The 23,231-nt window shown below is 45.2% G+C and overlaps 1 protein-coding gene across 1 annotated transcript in view; it reads left to right on the top strand.

Moving 5' to 3' along the window:
• The first annotated feature begins 8,902 nt into the window (after positions 1-8,902).
• The window catches only part of SNW1 (SNW domain containing 1), a 72,440-nt gene continuing 58,111 nt past the window's right edge, over positions 8,903-23,231 (top strand). Inside the window, exon 1 of the mRNA XM_078659978.1 lies at positions 8,903-9,040. Within this exon, the coding sequence (XP_078516104.1) occupies positions 9,027-9,040 (14 nt within the window). The 5' untranslated portion in view covers positions 8,903-9,026. The remainder of the gene's footprint in view (positions 9,041-23,231) is intronic.

Genomic DNA, 23,231 nt, shown 5'->3' with positions numbered 1-23,231 from the left:
ATGGTGGAAATTAGGAAAGTGGGGGATACCACCAAAACTTCTTAAGGCAATCATGTCATTATATGAGGCCACCTGGGTGCGGGTCAAAACAAGCGCTCGGACAGTTTCCTCCAAAATAGCTACAGTAAATGGGCTGAAACAAGGGTGTGTCCTGGCTCCCATCCTTTTTAATTTATACACTGCGGACCTGGGAGAGGCCCTAAAAGGTGCCAGCCTAGTAGCCCCCAGACTAGGAAGAGTGAGGCTACCGGTTCTACAGTACGCCGATGACACGGCTATAATGGATCACACGAAGATTGGCCTACAAAGAGCATTAACGGCCCTAAACAGTTTTAACATCGCCAATAGTTTAACAGTCAACCAAGGGAAAACAAAGGTCATTATCTTCGGGTCCTACCATCGGAAACGGCACGCACAGTGGCAGCTGGGAAATGCTCAAATACACTCGGTGACCTCATATAACTACCTAGGAGTCTGGTTCTCGGAACGGGCCAAAGCAAATGTACACTTAAATCAGCAGGCCTAGAAAGCCAACAACGTAACACATCTGTTAAGACAACTAAGTCAGAACCTGATCAGTCCATCTGCTAGCCCAATTCTGATAGCCCTAAAAGCAAAACTCCTTCCATCAATCTCTTATGGTCACCTTGCCTTCCCCGGGAAGCTGGACGCCTTTCTCAACTCTGCCCAAGCTAAGGCCTATAAGTCGGTGCTACACATACCCAGACCGGCAAGAAGAACCAGGCTGAGACTAGAACTTGGTCTAGCAAGGCCAGACGTGATCGGCCAGGGGGAGCTGATCAAGATGTATCTAAGGATATTAAAGGCCCCGGCTAATTCTCTAAAACATCACCTGAGAACCATCTTTGAAGACTCAGCTTCTACATGGCACACCAGGCTGGGCAACGCAATCAAAGTTTTGATGATAGCGGAAGAAAACCTCTCTCGGCAGGACATCCCACTGACTGTCTGGAAGAGAGTCATCAAGAAACAAGTGTACGAAATCTCTTTCGAACTCAATTACAAAACCCTACGCCGCAGCCCCTAATTGGAACCGCTAAACAATTTATACACCGTGGGAAAAGCACAACCTTATTTAAGCGAGGCCGTCACAACACAGGTCCGAAGTAAAATTCTATTTATGAGGCTGACCACGCTTGGAATAGCAGACCTCAATCCCGCGTGGGCTTATAGAGGGGACTCCAAAACCTGCAGGCTGTGTACCTACACAAGGGAATCCTGGCTGCATCTTCTCTGCTGCTGTCCTCATCTCAACAATGAACGCCGGCGATTATTCCGTCCGATTTGCCTCAATCAGAACATAACAACATGCTTGGTAGCATTGGCCTTGTGCCTGTCAACCACCCATACAATGACTTTAGCAAGATCGGCAAAATGTGTTCATCAAATCAGGCTAGCCCTAAAAGCCAATAATGAGAGCATTCTAACACTTGGGAAGTCCACTGCAAATGCCACGGATCAAAGCTGAAGTGATCTCATTAGGTATTATCATCGACAGTGCCATTTGTACGTCCCCCAAAGAAAGAAACACCTGCGGCAAAAACTAACTCCAGGCATATAAGGCCGGGAAAAGCCCAGTTTAATGGGCCCTAGTCAGGGGCCGCCTGATATTTTTATTGCATTTGTTTTAAACTGTTCTTAATCAGTACTGGACTACATACTTTTATAAGCAAAGAAGTTTACAATTACTGTTCCATGTACTTTCACCTTTTACTGTAAAGATTTTAATTAATTGTACAGTTAATAAAAAAACTTCATTGCAAACTTCATTGCGGTGGAGGGCGGTGAGGAGAAATCGTGGAATCCAGAGGTGTGGGCGGCAGAACAACTGTGTTGGTGTTCGCGCCCGCCGAATGTCTCGTGACCGCTGCTGGTAGGAGCTTGCAGATTACCAGTGAGAGCGATCCCCCTCCCCCGCCCTCCCTCCCTGCCCCTCTTTAGAGAGGAGGACAGCCTGGAGGCAAAATGCCCATGATTGAGGTTTAGGAGCCTGGGGGGGCTAAGAAGTGCAGAGATAGCGCCCAGACACGATCTGCCTGACTTAAACATGGCACCCGCCGCTTACAAAACCTATAAGCGGTTTTGGCGCGCTGGGCCTGCCGGTGCCTCACTGCGGGTGCTTGAGCAAGGCTGGGGGACCTCACTTCTTGGCACAGTTCCACCTGGCCTTGAGCGCCCTCCTCTATCCACAAGATGGAGCCCAGCATGGCCTCAAGATCCTCCCGGGGATCCAGCATGCTACTTTCCCACCACATCCACCTTCTACCCCTATGGACCTCTCCAACTCTGGGATCCCCCCAGACCCAAGACCACCAACCTTGAGAGCAACACCACTTGAAAACCTGGCTGAACGATGGCAAGAATGTCTTGCTCTGTAAATATGTAATATATATTTGACCAAGTCTAATCGCTGTTTAAATGTAATCCTGAGTGAATTTTCAATTTGTATATATATATATATATATATATATATATATATATATATATATATATATATATATATATATATCTCTAACCACTAGTATATGTAGTAGCCCGTTGCACTTACTACCATTCCTATGTGAGTCTATTACAGGACCGGAGGTTTCAGATTATGCTTCTCAATCTTTACTGTCAATTCACAGCAGCCAATGAAAATGAATATTTTCATAAATAACAATAAACAAACTACATTTCCCATGATGACATATGCATAGGCACGCCCCCACAGTCCATAACAACCCTTAGCGTGCCGCCATCTTCCTCTTTCTTTGCTGCTCACAGCAAGAGATAAGTGCGCCTTGTTCCCTCCCTTTGCTGTAGTGCATTGTTATTTGTGACTATAATTTGTTATAGACATTATTGAATTTGTTATGAATGTTTGTTGAATTGCCTTTATGGTACCTTCATTGTGGAGACACTGTTGAGGGAATTGGTGCATCGGCGGGCGAGCGCGGTGTTAAGAAACGCGTCTCCTCAGCCCGCCTTTTATTTCTTTTCTCTGTGGCTTATGTGCGAGTTTCGCGCCGCTTGCTGGCGCGTTGTCGTTATGGTCGCTGACCGGGGGCAGACCGTCACCGTGCACACATTGAGCCTTAATCCCGGGGTTGAAGGCCTTCCCCGCAATAGCGCGCTTCTCGCGCATGCGCAAGGGCTCCCCTCATCGCCCAGTGACGCAGTACGGACCGGGTGGCTCTCGGCGGCGACGCGCTCCCCAACGCGGTGATATTGGGCTCCTTTTGGGCTTTTTTTCAGTAGCAATTGGGCAGCACGCTAGCAGCGCGAATCACCTGTCATTTCAAAACTGTTTTTCAACGGTGATCGCTCTGCTTCGCATAGCGCCTGTGGCAGGTTGTAAAATACTGGCCTGATAAGAGTGGGCACACGCTCTATATATTTCTACATTGGCCTGGGTCTCTGACCTCTTTGAATACAGCTTTGCTGAGGGGGTTCTTTAGTGTATCCTTTCTGTGTGCTAGTGGGCTGACCACCCCTCCCCCCCATTACCCGCCTTGTGGCTGTGATACAGTTTGGCATAAAATGCTACCATCAGTGTTCTTTGAATAATTGTACAGATCTAAGCCATTATACTTACTTAAAGCCACCCCTGACAATGGCTGAGTGGGAGCAATACCCAGTGGAGTATGCTGAGGAGGAGACATATGACAGACAGCAGGAGGCTGTCTTAGAGGACAATTTGGTAGATGCTTTGGATGCTTCTGTCCAGTCCTCTGTGAACAGGGCTATGGAGACCACGATCCCTCAAACTGTTCAACAGGCCCTAGCAGCGGCTCTGCGCCCTATCAGGAAGCAACTTGAGGGCTTCGCAAAGAGACACGGCTATGACAAGAAGCCGCAGAAGAAGAAGGCAGACGCTTCTACATCTAGTGAGGGCTCTTCAGACTCTGCAAAATGGCCACACGCACTATCTGAGCTGCCCGCATGCGAGGCAGTCGATCATTCCTACTCGGGAGGCAAGGCCAAGGCTAAGCTTAGGGCACATGCCGACACGGATACAGACACTAACACCACGAATACAGACACCGACACTGATACCTCGGAGGAGCTTCCTCCGCCTAAGAAAGCGAGAACATCTCAACCGACTGGGGATATACCTACAGATACCCCATTCACCTTCGACCCTTCAGACATTATGCACCCCAGATCCTCGTACTGGGTGCCCCCCCCTGCAGTCTCAGCCTATCTGTATGAGAATCTCAGGAAGAGTTTCCCAAGAGAGGTGCGCAATCGCCTAAGGTCGGAGTGTCCACGACCAGAAATCCCACACAAGGTGGCGGAGACGCCGGAAATCGATGCAAGCCTCCTGACCTTTCTACGAAAATGTTCAAAAGACTCCAAACGCGGTATAGATCGAGCCTGGAGGGGTTGTCAGGATAAACTGCTGGATGTAGTGGGCCCCTTGGCCAAAATTTTAGAAAAGGCTTTAGCAGCCAAAGAAGCATCTACGCCGGTAAACCCTGATATATTGGCAGGATGGACCCAGCGGGCCATATGCCTTATTGGCAACGCCAACTGTGCTATATCCTCTGAGAGGTGTAAATCTCTCCTGATAAGGATGGACAGCAACTTGATGGAGTTGGCAGATGCAGAACCCGGGCCCCTAGCGGCGGGTCAGCTCTTCGGCGAGAGATTCGTCAAAGACGTTTCAAAGTACGTCGGGACCTTCACGACCTTGGATAAGGCGCAGTCAGGGATTAAAAGAGTATTTAACCAGGGTGTTTTTAACCGGGCCGGACGAGGCGGGGGGCGCTCGTCAGGCCGTGGAGGTCCCCAAGGCTCCCAGAGAGGTGACTTTGGTTGTGGAAGAAACGACTATGACTCCACAAGAGGCGGGACCCTCTACCCATCCCGCAGGAGGTTCAACAGGGGATGCTTCCAGTCCAACAACAACAGAGCGAACTTCAAAGCTCAACAAAATACAGGTGAGCGTTGTGGACCTTTCTCTTCTTCCTTTGGGGGGTCGTACTCGACACTGCCTACAGCAGTGGCAGGAACTGACACGGGACGCCTGGGTGTTGCAGACAGTACATGGCTTTCACTTAGAATTTTACTCTCGTCCTTTTCAGTCAGGTATCCCTGCAGATCTCCATTTTTCCCTACAAGATCGCAGTTTTATAGAGGAGGAGATCGTGGGGTTGCTGCAAAAGCGCGACATAGTACCAGCCATCCGGGGGCCTCACGGCTTTTGCAGCACCATATTTATGGTACAAAAGAAGGGAGGTGGAAACAGACTGGTTCTAAATCTCAAAGACTTCAATCAGTTTCTAACGTACAACCACTTCAAGATGGAAGGCATCCATATTCTAACGGATTTGCTACAGGAAGGGGACTGGATGGTCAGGTTGGACCTCAAAGACGCCTACCTCTCCATTCCAATCTTCCCGCCGCATCGCAGGTATCTCCAGTTCAGGTGGAACGGCCAATTGTTACGAATATTTGGCGCTCCCTTTCGGGCTCTCCTCGGCTCCTTGGTGTTTTACCAAGATAATGAAGCCGGTCGTGGCTCATCTACCTGAGAGAGGGATACGTCTCATAATTTACTTGGACGACATCTTGATAATGGCACAGAGTCAGCAAGTGCTTCAGCAGCATCTCGTCCTTACGACAAAGCTGCTTCAAAGTTTAGGATTCGTGATCAATCGAAAGAAGTCGGTGATAATTCCCACTCAGGTAATAGACTTCTAAGGATTTACGATAGACTCGATATCAGCCCAGTTGTGCCTTCCAAAGGCGAAACTGAAGGATCTCAAGAAGGAGATCCGGACGTTGTTGAGCAGTCAGACAGTCACCCTCAGGGCGATCGCCAGAGTAGTAGGAATATTGGCCTCGTCTGTCCAAGCAATATTCCCGGGCCCTCTTCATTACAGGGCCCTTCAGCACCTAAAGATCAGGCATCTCCAGAAGGGACTGTCCTACTCGGACATCATCCCTCTGTCGCAGGAGGTACGGACCGAGTAACAATGGTGGCCTGGCCGTGTAGACGCCTGGAATGGCAGAGCGATATTCGGCTCCCAACCAGATGTCATAATCGAGTCCGACGCCAGCCATTGGGGCTGGGGTGCGCGCTGCGGAGACATCTCCACAGGCGGCAGATGGTCTCCACAGGAACTTTCCTTTCATATAAATTGCTTAGAACTGCTCGCAGGGTCGTTCGCCGTTCGGACGTTATACCCGAGGCAGACATCTTGTTGTATACTCTTTCGCATGGACAATGTGTCAGCGGTGAGATACATCAACAAGTTGGGCGGCACAAGGTCGTCGCTTCTAGTACAGATAGCCAAGGATTTCTGGCATTATTGCCTGGCGAATCAAATCTCAGTAATAGCGGAGTACCTTCCGGGTCAATCCAATCAGGTGGCGGATTGGAATTCGAGGTACCTCAGGGATTACAGCGACTGGAAGTTGCTTCCCGAGGTCTTTCAGTGGATCCAGAAGATTTGGGGTCCATTCCAGATGGACCTTTTTGCCTCCAGACTCACATACCAGATCCCGCAGTTCTTCAGTTGGAGGCCGGATCCGCAGGCGAAAGCGACCGATGCCTTTCTACAGGATTGGTCGAAGGCAATCCAGTATGCCTTTCCCCCGTTCATGTTGATCCCCAGAGTAATGTCGCAGGTGATCAGACAACGGGCGGAGATAGTCATGGTGACGCCGTGGTGGACGTCCTAGTCATGGTTCCCCAAGTTGTTACTGTGGAGTTGCGATCTCCCCAGACTCCTACCGGAGTGGGACTTGTTGCTGGGCCCTCATTAGGAACGGTACCCATTGATTTTGGAGGGCAGGCTCCAGCTGATGGCATGGAGGCTTTCAGGGAACAGTGGCAGCTGCCAGGTGTTTCGAGCAGGACTTCTGAATTTATCAGACAGGCCTGGGCACCATCCACAAGAAAACGGTATTCCTCGGCCTGGAAGAACTGGGTTGATTGGCGCGTGGAACAACATTTGGGTCCCGTGGGGGCCGATTTACCCCACGTGCTGAATTTTTTGTCGGATAAGGCAGCAGACGGATTGGCTTATAGATCGGTGAACAATTTCCGGTCCGCCATTTCTGCGGGGCATGCCCAGATAAACGGGAAACCGGTAGGCATGCACCCGGTGGTGTGTAAATTGCTTAAGGGTATTAGGGTTGCCAACCCACCTAAACCCAAATATACGGGTTTGTGGGACATCTCTTTAGTTCTCGCGTTGTTTAACAGATGGCCTGTCAACGCGCTCTTATCCAGGAAGCAATTATCGGCCAAGCTGGCCATGTTACTTTGCCTTTCAGCGTGCAGAAGATCATCAGACTTGCGGGCTCTCGACGTTACAGGTAGAGTATTTACTCCGGAAGGAGTTTCCTTTACCATTACAGGTCGCACCAAAACTTTATCACGTCATATTGATTATAATGCTTTTCATGATAATGAGAAATTATGCGTGGTACAATGTTTGAAAATGTATGAGGAATGCACAAAGGCCATTAGGCCTCAGGGCTGTTCACAATTACTGATTGCATTGCAAAAGCCTTTTAAACCAGTGGTGGCCGCAACCATTGCCAGATGGCTGCGTTATATTATGCATGAGGCTAGCATTGACATCACCATTTTCGGTGCCCATTCTGTAAGAGGCGCTATGGTGTCAAAATCGTTCATGCTGGGTTCTAGCATCCAGGACATTATGCGTTGCGCAGATTGGTCCTCTGAGTCAACTTTTAAGACATATTATTATAAGCCGGTGGGGGATATTACCTCTGTTGTTTTTAATGACCGTTAAACTAGCATAATCTGAAGCCTCCGGTCCTGTAATAGAATCAAAAATTTGCTAGCATTCGTGCCAAGAATTTTCAATTCTATTAAGGACACGGAGGCGAGGATTATCCCACCTGTTAAGTGTAACAGCTTGCCCAACCGGATGTTTTCAGTGGTTACAGTTTCATTTCCTTTGTTTCAGGATCAGACAAGAAATCTGAATAAACGCAGAAGACTGCCAGGATATTCAACCTAAGGAGCACGTTTCTTTCTTCCATGTTGGATGAGCTCTGATGTTATTCAAGTTAAATTGGACTTGTTCGCTACAAAGAAAGAGGAAGATGGCGGCATGCTAAGGGTTCTTATGGACTGTAGGGGCGTGCCTATGCATATGTCATCATGGGAAATGTAGTTTGTTTATTGTTATTTATGAAAATATTCATTTTCATTGGCTGCTGTGAATTGACAGTAAACACTGAGAAGCATAATCCTCGCCTCCGTGTCCTTAATAGAATTGAAAATTCTTAGCGCGAATGCTAGCAAATTTTTGATTTTAGAGTTTATCTGTTTGTATCTCTTACTTGAGTGACTTTACAACTTGTACATTTGCAATTTTTTCTGTCTGTATCTCTTATGTAACTCATGTAATCCAAAATCCGTATGTAATGCAACTGGTTCTTTTGTAAAGTGCTCTGACACCTTCGGGTAATGATCGCGCTATATAAAATCGCATTAAATAAATGTGGACGCGACCTTGAGAGTCGAACCCTGGTTTCCAGCACCAGAGTCGAGCGTTTCTACATTTGACGTCGTGTATTCTGGCGTATCAAGTCACAACCAAAAACGCTAACTAAGCTTGATGTTTATCATAAATTTAATTCGATTCGATGAATTACTTTTTTTCTGAAAATAAGGGTATAATGATGTTACGAAGTGATGCTTGAAATTACTTTCAGAGGGGGCATTTCAGTGGTAAAGCTAAGTGGGCGCTAAGTGACAGAACAAAATTAAACAAAGGAAGCGTCTGAATCGCATTTAGGTTAATGGTTTCAGGATGTCTGGTTAGGATTTCGGTGCGACACCGGCGGGTATCTCCGTTTACGTGATGAAACTTTCAAATACTACATTTCCCAAGTATAACTGCGCGCTGAAGATGCAACCCACTTCGGCGAAATACCCAAGGGTTTATGCGATGCTTCTACGCCTGACGTCAATGCGCTGAGGCTACCGACCGGACGTGACAGGCAACGGGCTGCAGTTCAGAGGAACAGGATCCAAAATGGCGCTGGCCAGGTAAGTGTTTATAAATGTTCTACGAATGTATTTGGTGAGAAAATGATTGCTATGAAGCAAAGCGACACCCTAACTAGGAATCTAACAGTACTAATGCTTCATTGTTTGACCGGTAGTATTCCAACTTGACAGCGGAGGGGGTGTTCGCAGAAGGCGTACGATTCCATTTCTTTTTTACTCTTTATTCGCACCATCCTCTCTCGGCCACTGCTGCGCTCTTCAGTGTTGCGCTCTCCCAACAGTAATCGGTAAAGGATGATCCTTCGGAGTCCCTCTTAGATGCCTGCCGGTGTCATTACTTGTAAATGTAGAACTTTGTATTGACGTATTTATAGAAAGCTTACTACAAATATGTGGGGCTCTAAAGTGCTTGTCTATGTAGCTATAATGCTACACAATGTAGAACATTTAGTTTGAAATTAGTTGTCTTTGTTTTGATCCTGTGTGGGAAGAGTTTCCATGTTGTGGTTATCCTGTTATGGGACGTAGTGCTTAGTGTGATGGACGAAGTGTGAGAGATGGGTGCAGTTTATTGTTTTCTGTAAGCTGTCACATTTGAAGACCTCTGTAGGCGCATTTTCTGGTATTTTCTATGTCCATAGACCACTTAGCTGGTTATTGTACTGGATTGTCTATTCTGAGATATTTTATTCAAAGTTTATGGTCCTGAGCAGGCATAGGTTAAAGGCAAAAGTAGTGGAGAGATCTGCTAGGATGGACCTAAGTAATACCTCAAATCTGATTGTCATTGTAAGATGTCAAGGCGTGGCCGTATATGGTGGAACTGCAATGCTGAACTAAGTAACACAGGCGAATTGTGCATTTACACTTAGTCTAGTAGGTGTTGAGTGGCATTGCGTTAATATGGCCCTGTGACTAACTCTAAGTGGATCATGATACGTTTAAGTGGCTGCCACTGAAAGTAGCATGGCCCTAATTTTACAGCAAGTAGGAGGCCACATTGATTTGCTTCAGCTTTAATTGTCTTTGTACAAAAGATAAAGGGGTAACCGCCAAAGCCCAACAGTCAGAGTTTGCACTGCGTTTCATGTTATTGTTTGAAGTCATTTAGGATGATTAGCTGAATACAGAGCGCAGTGATGTCACTCAAAAAGAACAATCGTCTCGGGGGATTAACGGGAGAAAGTCGCCCACTTGACAAAACAGCAGCAGTTTTAGGACGAGAAATCAAAGGGAAGATTCTGAACCAATGCGCAACACATGAAAAAGACAAGGCCAGTAGCATAGCAAGGATGCTATGTGCCCTGATGCAAGCAAGGAGAATAAAGCAAGTATACCTCCAAGTTCCTCTAGCCAATTCTACAGACACTCAAAACTTGCAAGTACACACATGCAGCATACTCGGCAACTTGAAGAAGAACTCTATTTGAACTTTTTAAGAGGAGACAAAACACTCCAGAGTAATAAACAAAGCAAAATATTCCTTCTTTAAAATGTAAAAAGAGGATATAAACAGTATAATAAGAGTACTAGCTTTTGACGCTTCTATTCTCTCAAAAGCTCAACACAGGTCAAAGGCTGTATTTCACTTGAGAAAGTGGACACCCTGCAGACAAATTGAATGCAGGAGACCGGAAGGGGCATGCACGCATATTAAGCTCATATCGATAACTTTTAAATGACTCTTTTTGGAGCAACAACGTTTAGAACATGCATTACTAACTAAAAAAAATGGCAATATTGCAATAGTGAGAAAGCTCACGAGGAACGGTTTAATACCACCAAAATACTGTTTAATACCACAAATGAGTTGCTTAAAGTTTTATTTAAAAGCATAACATGACTGTAGGGAGTGTTCTCCTTGCATAGGCCAAACTATTGGAAGGGGCTCAGCATGTCAGAAGGCATGATCCTGTGGCTGCTTGATCCAAATGGAGTCCCGATTTGCTGAAGCATCTTTCTATTGAAAGTTGATGCAATCCCCTGACATTATCCCAAATACCTCCTGCACTGGAGACTGAACTGCATTCCCTTCTTAAGACACATGATAGCGGTAGCAGTGCCTTGGGTACTGTGACATTGAATTACTCTATGCTTCATGTAATGTAGGCCTTTTAACAGTGAGCTCAATGGAATGTGGAACATGTTACAAGGAAACTTTACCCACATGCCAATTAAAGACTAGTTACTTGACAACAATATGCACAATTCAATAAGACCTGTTACTAGCCAACTGTACACATAGCATAGAGGAATGGACAACTTTACACAGCTTATATTTTAGGAAGTTTTACTTGCAGGCTACAACCAGTATTCCAATGTAAGATGAGTTTAATGCAATCTACGTATGACATTTTAGTTGGTAACTGTACAAACAATCCGGTGTGGGATTTATTACTGGCCAACTGTATGCACAGTCCAATATGAAACAAGTTATAGGTACAGATATATACATGAGTCAAAAGGGGACATTTTACAGGCCAGAACATCACACAAGCTATTGTAAGATGCTGTACCTGCCAGCACAGAATTTGTTATAAGCCTTATTAACGAATATAGAGTTCAATGTGAGAAGTGTTTAAAAAAAAATAAAATATATATATATTTCCCACATACATACCTATCTCCCCTTCCCATGACTAAGGTGCAGGGGCACCGAAACGCGTCGGGATTCATACCAGTTGGGGCGGTGTTGTGTGGCGCAGAAAATAAAAGATTTGTGAAAATCATCCCTGGTGGAGTGGCGTTTTCCAAGATCTGGGGCATCTAGGAGGATAGATATGCGCGGCAAGCTCCAAGCCGCGGGAAAACGCACCGCTGTAAACTGGACACAGTCTGCGAGGCTGTGTACCGTCGCAGCCTGCCAGCACAAGGGATTGCCGAGGAAACCACAAACATTGCCCTGAAGCCCACTGGAGGGCTAGGAACATTATAAATATATTGGGAGCAAAAACAGTGGGGTGAAAATCACGGAACCTATTGGAAGGTTTAATCAAGGACTTCACTTCCCAGCATACCGCTCATTGGAGAGCATACACTGATTGGGTTAAAAGTGTGACGTCCAAATCCGGATTTGACCTATCTCCCCTTCCCATGACTAAGGTGCAGGGGCACCGAAACGCGTCGGGATTCATACCAGTTGGGGCGGTGTTGTGTGGCGCAGAAAATAAAAGATTTGTGAAAATCATCCCTGGTGGAGTGGCGTTTTCCAAGATCTGGGGCATCTAGGAGGATAGATATGCGCGGCAAGCTCCAAGCCGCGGGAAAACGCACCGCTGTAAACTGGACACAGTCTGCGAGGCTGTGTACGGTCGCAGCCTGCCAGCACAAGGGATTGCCGAGGAAACCACAAACATTGCCCTGAAGCCCACTGGAGGGCTAGGAACATTATAAATATATTGGGAGCAAAAACAGTGGGGTGAAAATCACGGAACCTATTGGAAGGTTTAATCAAGGACTTCACTTCCCAGCATACCGCTCATTGGAGAGCATACACTGATTGGGTTAAAAGTGTGACGTCCAAATCCGGATTTGACCTATCTCCCCTTCCCATGACTAAGGTGCAGGGGCACCGAAACGCGTCGGGATTCATACCAGTTGGGGCGGTGTTGTGTGGCGCAGAAAATAAAAGATTTGTGAAAATCATCCCTGGTGGAGTGGCGTTTTCCAAGATCTGGGGCATCTAGGAGGATAGATATGCGCGGCAAGCTCCAAGCGCGGGAAAACGCACCGCTGTAAACTGGACACAGTCTGCGAGGCTGTGTACCGTCGCAGCCTGCCAGCACAAGGGATTGCCGAGGAAACCACAAACATTGCCCTGAAGCCCACTGGAGGGCTAGGAACATTATAAATATATTGGGAGCAAAAACAGTGGGGTGAAAATCACGGAACCTATTGGAAGGTTTAATCAAGGACTTCACTTCCCAGCATACCGCTCATTGGAGAGCATACACTGATTGGGTTAAAAGTGTGACGTCCAAATCCGGATTTGACCTATCTCCCCTTCCCATGACTAAGGTGCAGGGGCACCGAAACGCGTCGGGATTCATACCAGTTGGGGCGGTGTTGTGTGGCGCAGAAAATAAAAGATTTGTGAAAATCATCCCTGGTGGAGTGGCGTTTTCCAAGATCTGGGGCATCTAGGAGGATATATATATATATATATATATATATATATATATATATATATATATATATATATATATATCCTACATCCTACTGGCGGTCGCCAGTAGGTAGTTATAGTTAGGATTGATTTCCATAGGGAAATCGCAACATTCTATTTGGAATAACTTTGGCGCCGGTTGAGGAATCGGCCTGAATTTCTCAGCAACTTTGCCTCGCGGCGGTTCGCTCCTTCTGTGAAAGTTTGGGGGGGATTCGTCAAGTGGGGGCAGAGATAAAAGGGGGGTCCCAAAACGTGTTTTCCCCATGTTAATTTCCATAGGGCGGTCGGTCCCACTTTTAGCTCGAACGGCTGAATAGATTTTCACCAAACTTGGCAAAATTGTAGGGACTGGTAGCCCGATGTGCCTTTGCTATGTCTCAAGATATGTGCTCCAGAGGATTTTGAGTAATTTATGTTAAAAAAAATGTATATATCTATAGCCGCGCTCCGGTACGCACACCGGGGAGCGCGCCACGCGACTTGCGCACGGAAAGCTGATTGGCTCTCGGGTGTCTGTAAACATTTGAAACAGTCCGGAGCGGCCGCCATCTTGGGTCTCGGTAGGACCGAGACACAAGAGGTGGCTAAAAACAAAAGGGGGAAATGACCAAAAGGGGGCATGGTACACCCCCCTGACCCCCTAGGTTTGATGTGGGGGACATAAAAGGGTCCCGCGGGACAAAAAAAAAATGTAATTTTTTTTCGATTTTCGCGGGGGGGGGGGGGCGCCCGGTACGCGCACCGGGGAGCGTACCATGAAGAAAAAAGAATGACAGAGTTTTTAATAAATGTAGCATTTTTTTAATAAATTGAATGTAGTTCTGAAAAGAACATTTTTTTTTCTTTTTTCTTTTTTATATTTTTTTTATACTTTTTTAAAAACGATGTTATATTTTTTGGGGATTTTTTTCAGGGGAAAAACAAAAACTGGGATTCCAAAACTGCTCAACAGGAGCAAAAATTGTGAAAAATTAGGGACGGGGAGGGCAGCGGTGTTCCTGTCTCTTTATAGCAATGAGTTCAACGCTCTGCTCCCCATAACGGAGCAGTTCATCACAGTCCACGCATAGAAATTTTATGCCTGCAAACACCGGCTGCACGTTAGGGACCATTCTTCCACGTGGTGTTCCTGAACGTGTTGCTCCACCAGTGGAGGTGCTGCTGCCATCTCTTGGTAATTTTCGTGCCAGGTCCCTCACACTCTCCCTGGCATAGTTATTTGGGTGTTTTCTCTGGACATGCCTAATTAAATTGACATTTCCAAAGCTATATTTCTTATTAGGATTGCCTCTGGATAAAATACTGCCACATATCTTGCAGGTTACCTTAGCAGCATTAACCTTTTTTTTTCCTTCAGGGATGTCAAAAAATTTCCAAATGAAGTGGTCCTTTGTTTTGTGGTGAGGAGGGTCCTCATGCAAAAAACCATCAGAATCACTGCTGGATGACTCCCTTGCAGCCATTGCTGTAGATCAGGAAACTTTGAGAAGCAGATAATGCAAAGAACACCTCTTGCTCTCTCCAAGTACAAAGCAATAGTGAGAGAAATGGGTGGGTTTCTCAATATTTGAAAAAAAAATGTTCTGAACCAATGAAAAGTGTTATTTTAAAATCACATGGCTTGACGCGCTTACGCTACGCGCCCTGGGGCGCGTCCCGGGGCGCGTAGCGTAAGCGCGTCGGGGCACTTACGTTGCGCGATTGTATGCGATCGCGTGCTTCCGGGTGTGCTTACGCAGTGCGTCATATGACGCATCACGCGACTACGCGAAACGTCACGATGTTGTTTTCGTTCGTGGGAATAGCGCTAACGGGACGCTCCCCGGTACGCGCCCCGGGGCGCACATTGCGCTTACCCGTGCGTTCACCGGTACGCGCCCCGGGAGCGCTCCGGGCAAAAAATATAAAAAAACATAAAATTTTTTTTTTTACATATTTATACAATATAAAATTCATTATCAAAAATATTATTTCATACCTATAGAGATTTGCTATTAAAAAACCGATGAAATTCACTGAAAAAACCATAGGTTTCATACCAGTTATAGTTAGGAATTAGCATTTAAAAAAACCTATTAAATTCACTGAAAAAACCATAGGTTTTACACCAGTTATAGTTAGCTGGGAATTTTACTCGCATAAAACCATTGAAATTCCCACGTTATAGTTAGTTGGACTCACTATAACTTGCGCGTGCAATGCACTGCTGATGATGTCACATATTACATCACTCATGACGTGGTCAGTGACATCACTCATGACATCACTGATGACACCATCCTTGTGACAGTGACAGACCTCCTTTCACTGTAATGTAACCCTTGAAACACATATTCAAAAATAGAAACTAAAATTTTTCAAAAAAATGGATACCCATACCAGTTACAACAACCAATTCAATAATTCTACCATCTATATACACATGCACTCATTCACCAACAGTTCAATATAGTCACTCATACATATACTGACTCATCATATGTAGTGATACACCTATACATCCTGTTACACACCGACAGTCATCCAAAAGATACTGTCACACATACTCACACATGCAAATAAACTATTAAACATCCATTTATTTGCATATACAGTTATACACACACTACCACTTTACTTTTAAGGAAACTTACACATACTTACTCTCTTAAACAATCACTTATAGAAACACATACTAATTTAAATAGGAACTCTTACAATCTCTTACTCTCAGATATACTCACTTATATACATCAATATTCACATACACTAGATTAAAACATATGTAGTCACTGATAAAGACACTAGTGAGACAGTCATTCACTCACTAACACACACATATGCACACTCATCCACCCATACAGTCCTGCACATATGCTGTCTTTAAAACACATACAAAGAGAGTCAGTCATTCATGCATCTATGTGCTAAGTAATACCCCCACCAAACCATACAAACACTCATACTGATACTAAGAAAAACATCTAATAACCCATATACATACACATGTAGCTACTCACCAACCCATGCAGCCACTTATACACAAAGTGAAACACTAATACATATATTTAAACATTACTCTCTAATATATGTATTCACTAAGATACACTTAATAAACCAGTTAACCGATCAATTTAAAAAACAAACAAAACATCCATGTAAACACTTATTTAAACATTTATTCTTCCATCAACTTTTACATATACATATATAACACATTTATTTTTTAAAAAGACACACATTCACTGGATGGTGTCATCAGTGATGTCATGAGTGATGTCACTGACCATGTCATGAGTGATGTAATATGTGACGTCATCAGCAGTGCATTATACATACACACACCGAAGCAGCATGCATTACTAGCCAATGGTATGAGTAACCCAACGTAAGAGCTATCCCTGAGTAAATGCACCTGGACATATTAACTGTGGAGTTCAGTTGAGCCAGTACAAGTACGAAAGTCTACGAGTGATTACAGGAAAGAGAAAAGATAAGGGTAGGAGTGCTGAGAGCGAAAGGGTCCCCAAACCTGAAATGTTTCTGATGCCGTTAAGACAGCTCAGTCGTTTGTCTGTGTGTAACGCTGTCAGTTTTCAGCATGGCAGACGCCAACCTCATTGTTTTGAGGTTTGTATAAAAGATTACCACTGACTTTTATTTTTGCAACACTTTTATCACTGTCTAGAAACTGGCAAATTAGTGGTAAGGAGACTGTCTACTATCATCAGCTTTCACCACTTCCCCAATTTTAATGAAGCAAAGCATGTCTTTTTAAAAAAATTTTTTTTATGGGACCACTCACTGAGTTTAGAAGTGCTAGACGTAGATATATGGATCCCAGTCTATCTTGACACCAAGAGCGAGGATTACGAAAGTCTGTTGTTGAAAGTTTAGCTTTTTGTTTTGTCACCACTCATGCCATTGCAACGTACTCGATCTATACCTACTGGTAAACCCATTGGCAGTGCTAGTCTAATGGTATGATTTGCCGTCTTGGAGAAAGACACGGATGCCTTTATATGTTACTAGTTAAGATTCTAGGGCCGCTCCTCCATCGCCACCCACTGAAAAATGCAAAGAAGGCTTGTTGCAAGCCTGCAGAAGCAGAGGAGCTAACCCCATGCAACCTAAGACTGGGTCCAATTGGCCTCACTTGTAGAATCCTTCGCTGGTCGTAAGACATGCTTGTGACATGGCCCCTTCCCACATGCCTCTTGCCCAAGATGGACTTCAACTCATAGCACCTCATGGCTGCTACAGCCAGCCCAGTCTCCCACTCTGCTAGTTGGCAGCATCGCATCTGAAATTATTGGCTTCTTAGTGAGTCACTGATGCCTTGCAGGGTATTTTTGACAATAGACAATCAGAAGACACTGAGAGTACTCCAGTTCACCCAAAGGTGTCTTTTTTTCCAGATTAACTTCTTTATTAGCAAGGGTGCCCCTACTACAAACCACAAGTCACTTATTGAGGCATCATTCCCACGCTTGAGAGCATTGCCAATCACTGGGTATGACCCTCGCACCTGAGAGCACCGCCACTCATCAGTCATTGCTCTCACACGAGAGCACCATTTCAATGACACCATGACTCATACTTGAAACTGCCATCGGTCATTGGGCATGATTATAACACTGTTGAAGGTTGCTCGCTACCTATCAGTTTTAATAGTCCCTTTGACCAACAAGCATTGGAAATGCAATAGGTCTCGCATTAGGAAAGTTTGAGCTATTGGTCTTATAAATTAATTTTTTATTTATTTATGTGTTTGTTAATATAGCTAAATTAATAGCTCTGTCATTTACAATGCCAATAGTTATAACTTTCGCAAATGTGACACCTATAGCATTTGTAATGCAACATGTTTTTTATTTAATTGACAAGTTCCTGGAATAGCAGCACATGGCTATTTTTACTGCACCGTACCACACATTTTCTTTACTACCCGTATAATGCGTTCTGCTACCTCAAAGGATATGCCCCGAGCATTTTAGATCTATCAAAATATCCAGACGATATTTAGCTGTCGCTGCAGGGGCACATGCTGAAAGACAACCCTGCAACTCACAAGATTACTACAAGTCCGCAATGTAAAGGTTTATTGCAATGGAGCCCTGAAAGTGCAGTCTCCAGACAAAAACAAGCATTGTTGTCTGATTTCCTGGCACCAACCTCCACGTCCTATCAGATAACCTTGAACCTATCTGTACGAAAAATGTGAGCAATGATGCAACAAAAGCATGTGACTGGACCCATCCTGCTACCATTTAACACACTTTGTGTATTTTGGCACGCTTGCTTTCTGGCTTCCTGCAAACAATATGTTGAACGTTGCGCTAGGACATGGCAGCCTAGAGATCAATTTAAACCGCAAGCCATACGTGTTCATTTAAATAATTGTCTGTTGTACTTACAAGTGGGCTTTAGCCACTCGGTAAGCAAAAGAAGAGAACACAAAACCAATATCACAAAGAAGATTTCCCTAATTCTGTTGTTATTAACAGGTAACAGTAAAACACAGACCACCTTCCGAGCAAGCACAGTCCCCGTGGACACTAACATCCTTAAAGCCCACGGCAGCAGCACAATATACCTACCATAAAGGTAATTTCCATCAAGAATACAGGACTGGGTCAAGGCAAGTCCTTGAAAGGGGGCGAGACCACCAGTTTAAATCCTTTTTGGTTGTCAGTCTCTTGAAAAGGCGGACCCTGCATGGGAGAGGGTGTGGCATAACGGCTAGAGCAGTCGACCTCGAAGCTAGGGAACCGGTTTTGAGTCTCGGCAGGGACGCTCAAAATCCTGTGATTCTGGGCAAATCACTTAAACTCCCCGTGCCTCACAAAATGAGTGTGTCCTTGTGAAACGCAACTGGTGCTCGTGTAAAGCACTCTGATACCTTCGGGTTGAATTCACGTTATATAAAACCCCCAAAATAAAGTAAGGATTAAGCTACTTTGTAGGTAGTGATGTTTAGCAAAACGCTATGTTACACTGCGGGCACTTCCCGGATAAAAGACAACTTTATGAAATGGGCTAATGCTTTCGGTGATACAAGTTATTAAAGTTATTTTAAATATTAGGGGAAGAGTGACCACGGAACATTTCATTACCGACATCAGATGTGGGTATATCTGACTAAAGCAGGTGAGGTTACTTTAATATGGGGTCTGGGTTATGTTACATTTGCAAGCCACTTAAGAGTCCACTCTCTGACCCAGAAAGTTCCTCTAGCCATCCTTCTGTAGAATTCTGTGTTGAAAGATCACATTTTTACAAATCTGAAAATGCACATTTAAAGCAAGATATTCACAGGTATCTCCTATGATTTAATCAGTGTTCATCAATCATTTCAAAGCTCAATACCAAGCTACTAAACAAGCTGCAACTACTTGTTAGGATTTGATTCATGCGGAATAGACTACAGAAAAAAATCGGTATTATTCTTTTGTGAAAGAAATAATAGCCATTTGGATTGTACGGCCATAAACCAAATTGTCTGTCCAAGTTGAAATCAGAGGAGCCTTATTTATCAAACTCAAAGATGTCCTTTTATCAACTTAATTTGGGTGACAGCATTTAAACTTACGAACTATAAGTTATACACAGATCTCCACTATTGATGTTCAGCTCGCTGAGCCAGCTATTTTAACAGCTTCTTGTTCAAAGCAGAAACACTATGAATAACATTTATTGGTTGCATCTTTTGAGAAACAAACAATCCTCTGCATCAGTGCAGGTTGTGAAAATAAAGTTGACCTTACAAAGTATGCATTACTTGCAAGTACCTTGAAAAAAAAACCCACCAATAAGCGCAGACAAACTTTACATAAATGGCACCTTAATTTCAGTTTTTCTTTAACACAAATTCCACAACTAAAAAACACGCAGCAGCTAGGTAGCAACACCTTCTTAAAGCTTCTAGAGGTAGGTTGTTTATATCATCGGGGGGGGGCGTCCACATACATGCAAAGAATATTACCTGCTGCCACATGCAAAACTATTAAACTACAGCAATCTGAAAACCGTAAAAGCAATTTTACCAATTTAGATTCACTGATTGAGGGGCCTCCATACGGAGAGTGACAAGAAGCCGACTTTCGCAAGGATACATAAATGCCATTACTCTTGCATAAAAGCTGTGACCGTATAAAATACACTAAAAGTATATGGGATAGCTTATTCCAAAGGATGCCTATGAAACGATCACAGAACCAACTCAAAAACCCTCTCCAAACTCCTAAATAACTTAAGCCCAGAGCTACTGTCACAGTACCACAAGCATCAAAACATTTTATGGGCAAGATGAGAAAAAAACAGTCTTTGCATAAAAAACAAGTAAAGGGACATGATAAAAACAAGGCAGCGCTGTAAGGAAGGAGAAATGCGAGTCACGGCCGGAGGCCGGCCGTGAAAACAATGCAGGCTCCTGAAACGCACGGCCGGCCGGCCGTGAAAGCCTTTGATGCCGCAGGGGGTGGAGCGGCAAACTGAAAGCACGGCCGGCCGGCCGGCCGTGAAAGCCCTTGATGCCGCAGGGGGTGGAGCGGCACCAAGCTGGCAAACAGATGGCTGACGATTTGATGCTGTGCACGTGCATTTTAGGTCAATGCGCTTGCGCATTGACCTAAAAGCGCACGGGCACAGCACCAAATCGCCACAGTTAGTTAAACTTTGTTTAAAGCCCTATAGTCTCGCTTCTCTCAATGCGCATGCGCATTGATAGGTCACGAGACCTAAAAATAAGTAAAACAAAAGGGAATGGCAATTTTTTGAATGGAAAAAGTACCTTGGGCTGAAATTTAAAACCATCAAATTTCACTTTTGTCTACTGAGCTTCTCTTTCCGCATCTCTTAATATTTTTACACTCCTCACCTCTGGAATCTACCCTGTATTTAATCATGCACAAAGTCTTGTGTTCCTTTTTATGTGGAAAACCTAGGCTTAACACTGTACCACATTGACAAACAGGACATTCCAGAATATTTTCATTTGCGGAGGCTTGCTCCTGCAATTGAGATAATTCCTTTTTAGTTTATACAGGAAATAAGTCAGTTCGGACAACAAACATGGCAACACCAGCAGCTCTAGACGAAATAGCATATTTAGCATCAGAATCAGCTAGGTTGTTACCCCTCGAAACATCATGCTGCCACCTTCTTATGCAACTGTAAGGCGTTCAAAATCATTTGAACATACTTTGTTTTATTAGGGGTTCCAGCCGATGTTAAACCCCTTTTCATCCATATGAACTCACTTCAAATGCATGCTTTGAGTCCGTAAACGGGATTATAATGTTTTCCTTGTCTAAAATGCAGGCTTTGGTGTGAGCTGTAAGCTCTGTAACCTGAGCAGATCTCACATTTAGCAAATGACAACTTTCTACAATCTGATACATTGTACATAGAGCATAGCCAGCGACAAGTACTTTATCTTTGTGAGCTATAATACGTCAGCAAAATGTTCACTTTCATTGAAGTATAGGCACATCAGTTAAGTTCACTTGGGGATTAGTTACATGGCTAGTAACTAGGAGACAATCTGGTGGTTCCCCATTTTCACGGTGAGCATTAAAATGGCAGGGTTCAGGGCTGGACACCCCGTCTGCGTAATGTGAGAAACGGGGAACAATAACATTTCATACAAACGGGCTGTAGAGATTTACTGGTTTTTGGTAGTCTGGTAGAGTGTAACCACAGAATGAGGCGCAGCAATATTCATGGGAGAACATAGCACCATATTTTGTGATGCTTCATCAAGATTTGCGGCTGCTGCTGTAGACCTTAAACGTTGTCAGAGACCAGCCACGACGCAGAGCTATTTCTGATTCCCGAATTCATTTTCAGCTGTAAGGGTTCAGGGGTGCCTTTTTTGGGTTTCGCCTGCCGAAGGCTGCGCTCTGCGCAGCTTTTCGGCGCAGGCGAAATCCTTTGTTTACAATAAGGACTTAGGGAACGTCCCCCGGCTCTCATTGGCTAGCTCCATAAATGGAGGCTAGCCATTGGGTGCCGGATCTGTCCGTTAAGGCCGGACCAGATTCGGGGGCGTTCCCGAGAATTTTTCTCTTTTGGCCACGTCATGCGGCGGTGGGCGGGGCTTTTTTTTTGGCTGGTTGAGGTTTGTTTGGGCCATTTGGCGGCCGACCGCCGGCCGAGGAAGTCCAGGTGAGTGGTTCCTTTCCTGTCCGTTCCTTTAGCTGTGTGGTCCTGCCTTCCTCCGTGTCCCCCCTCTCCCCCCCCCCTCCCGCTATCCGTGCGCCGTTCCCGCCCCCCTCCCTGTGCTCGTGGTGCTTGTTTTCTCTACACTGGATTTCTGGATATACTTCAGGAAAAACATTATACACCAGGTCACCAGGATCATATGGGGGTAATCACGCACTTCATGGAGGTCACGGATTGCTGAGTGGGGCATAAACATGAAGTGCACAAAGTGGCGTAAAAACAGATGACGCCCTCTTTTTATGAGGCCTCAGACACCTGAACAAGGCTCTTCCTGCCCATTTTCCTTCCTTTCTGCGTGTGCCGGACTCGTCGTCAGGAGGAGCCCCAGATACTAATTGTGTTCTTTCGACGCCGCGTGAGCCCTGACAGAGGCAGATAAAACACAAAGGTGGCGGCCAGTCAGCAGAGCCGCAGCCCCGCTTTAATGGCGCGGGCCCTCGCGGCGCGCGCCATCTTTTAAGTGTCAGTGTCTTAGCTTGAGAGTGGCTTTATAATCATGCCTCACGCGGCTTTATTGGACTACACTGCACAAACTTCCAAGGATGGCAAAAAAGGCCTGCCATAAATAGTTTACGCACCATTTACATTTAATTAATCTGCTAAAGCCTTCAAAGTGATACCTGCGCGCGCTCCCTTTCAAGCCAGGCTCATTCCCTCCCTCCTGCTGGCGCCTCATTCTTTCAAGGGTACTCAGCTCGGGGAAAGCGTCTCTTGAGCAGTTTAAATCCAGCGCGTCTGCCAATTACCCGCGCCCCCAGGGCGTCCCCCTGCGGGCGGCAGGGGCCCGCGGCGAGGGGCGGCCCTCGGGCTGTCCGTGGGCTAGCCACGGCCGATACAGCAAGAGCGGTGCTGTGTGCA

Source organism: Lissotriton helveticus, chromosome 9 (genome assembly GCF_964261635.1).
Source record: "Lissotriton helveticus chromosome 9, aLisHel1.1, whole genome shotgun sequence".
Taxonomy (NCBI): Eukaryota; Metazoa; Chordata; class Amphibia; order Caudata; family Salamandridae; genus Lissotriton; species Lissotriton helveticus.
This window is presented reverse-complemented; position numbering and strand designations above follow the sequence as displayed.